The sequence below is a fragment of the Myotis brandtii genome, unplaced genomic scaffold (genome assembly GCF_000412655.1).
Source record: "Myotis brandtii unplaced genomic scaffold, ASM41265v1 scaffold18, whole genome shotgun sequence".
Lineage (NCBI taxonomy): Eukaryota > Metazoa > Chordata > Mammalia > Chiroptera > Vespertilionidae > Myotis > Myotis brandtii.
The window spans coordinates 6,591,524-6,593,659 of NW_005356674.1; the positions used below are offsets into that span (position 1 = coordinate 6,591,524).

Genomic DNA, 2,136 nt, shown 5'->3' on the forward strand with positions numbered 1-2,136 from the left:
AGCGACTGAAGCTCCCAGCCTCTTTTTTTTTTCTTTTTTTTTTATTCTGGGATTTATTTACCTTCTATAGCTGTCACTGGAGCTGAGAGCCGGCTTCAGCTGCGTGGCTGCCGGCCGCCATCTTTGTTGGCAGTTAATTTGCATATCTCGCTGATTAGCCAATGGGAAGCGTAGCAAAGGTACCATCAATTACCCTTTTTGTCTTTTATTAGATAGGATTCCTTTATTATTATCTCTTTGGATAGTTCTACATCAATCAAAAGATTGCAAGGGGCTGTCAATAAGTCAGTGGCTCTCTGGATCCTGGAGCATGTGCTTCAGAAGGGTCACGGCAAAGCACAGAATAGTCCACTCACCTTTTATGAGATCAGAAACCACAGGCGACACACTTGAACTATCTGATACCCATGGGTAGGCAGACCTCAGTGTACCCTATAAATTTCTACTTTTGTGCAAGAAGAGTGTTACCACATGTTCTGCCCACTCCTAAGCTGAAAGCTAACAGAGACATCTCATAATATCTACTTTTACTTGTCTATGTATGTACATCTTTTCAAGTGTGTTCATACCACTGTATGGGTCTGTAAAAACATTTTAACATCTACAGCTTCTTATTTAAAAGTTTTAAAATACATTTTTGAAACAGAGATTGTAAATACAAATTATAGACAACTGAACTCATAAAACGTACCTTGACCTTCTTTATCAGGTACATCACATCAAACTGACTTTTGGTCTCAATACCAAACAATATCTTTTGCCTCAACTACTTAGTTTGCCTTGAGAAGTAAACTCCGCTAAATGTGCACAGACACATTCCAGGTCTGACCATGCAATGCATTTATAGCATCCTAGGGTATTTATAGCTTAAGCTGCTGCAGGTATAATAAATTCATAGCATGCTAAAGGTATCTGGAAATCACTTGTAATTCACAGGATATGATCAGATATCGGAAATGTGTTTAATATAATTTTCTGTTCTGTATTCAAGGCCAACTTGATTTCTAGAACAACTAAAAAATGCTTTTCAAGTAAATCTTCTAATATAATTATTCAACAGTTTTCTCATGGAAAAGTATATTATAGATGTTTAACTATAGTCATTTACCTTTTGGTCGTGCTTTCTTTCAGTTCTACCCCCCAAAATTTCATTTCAAACAGACATGACTGTTTACGAAAGCCCTGTCCCTCAGTAACAAAGAACATACCTCTCATGCATGTAGTCAACTCCCAGCAGCAGCTGGATAAACCATTCTATTACTTGACCATCTGAGAAGGTTTTTCCAGCTTCTTTATATTCCTGAATTTTACAGTCCAGGTCTCGGCCCTGAAACCAAACAGCATAATTTATCATATTTTTTCAGTTAATATTTTAAAATCAAACTCTCTCAAATATAGTTAATACACAGCAGCCGCTGTTGTTATAAGAAAGTGAGGGCATAAGGTAACTCTGTAACTATCACTGACGAAGGTTTGCTTCGTCCAGTCACCTCTGCACATTTCAGAGTGGAGCTCAGCTCTTGCCCCTGTCTGTAGATACTAAATAAACTGTTTTCATTGCTTTAAGTGAATGTATGGCTGTATTTATCTTTTTTTAAATATATTTTTATTGATTTCAGAGAGGAAGGGAGAGGGAGAGAGAGATAGAAACATCAATGATGAGAGAGAATCATTGATTGGCTGCCTCCTGCATGCCCCACACTGGGGATCAAGACTGCAACCCAGGCATGTGCCCTTGGCCAGAATCAAACCCGGGACCCTTCAGTCCACAGGCCGACGCTCTATTCACTGAGCCAAACCGGCTAGGGCTGTATTTATCTTTGACATCACTCAAGGACAAAACCGTTCTAAAGGTTTTTTGTTTTTATTACATTACCTCAATATTACCTTAACATTTATTTTTAATGCATTTCATAACATTACATATTTATATGTACCCACATAAAACTAGGAATAACTTTACTTATACTTAGAGTTTTACATAACTATAGAGCCCTAACATGTATACAAATTAAAAATATAAAGCCAGCCCTAGACGGTTTGGCTCACTGGATAGAGCGTCAGCCTGGGGACTGAAGAGTCCCCGGTTCGATTCCGGTCAAGGGCATGTACCTTGGCTGCAGGCACATCCCCAGT

At 38.6% G+C, this 2,136-nt stretch overlaps 1 protein-coding gene across 1 annotated transcript in view; it reads right to left on the reverse strand.

Annotated features, from left to right (window-relative positions):
• The window catches only part of NEK11 (NIMA-related kinase 11), a 158,915-nt gene that overhangs the window by 111,269 nt on the left and 45,510 nt on the right, over positions 1-2,136 (reverse strand). Inside the window, exon 4 of the mRNA XM_014537530.1 lies at positions 1,209-1,327. Within this exon, the coding sequence (XP_014393016.1) occupies positions 1,209-1,327 (119 nt within the window). The remainder of the gene's footprint in view (positions 1-1,208; positions 1,328-2,136) is intronic.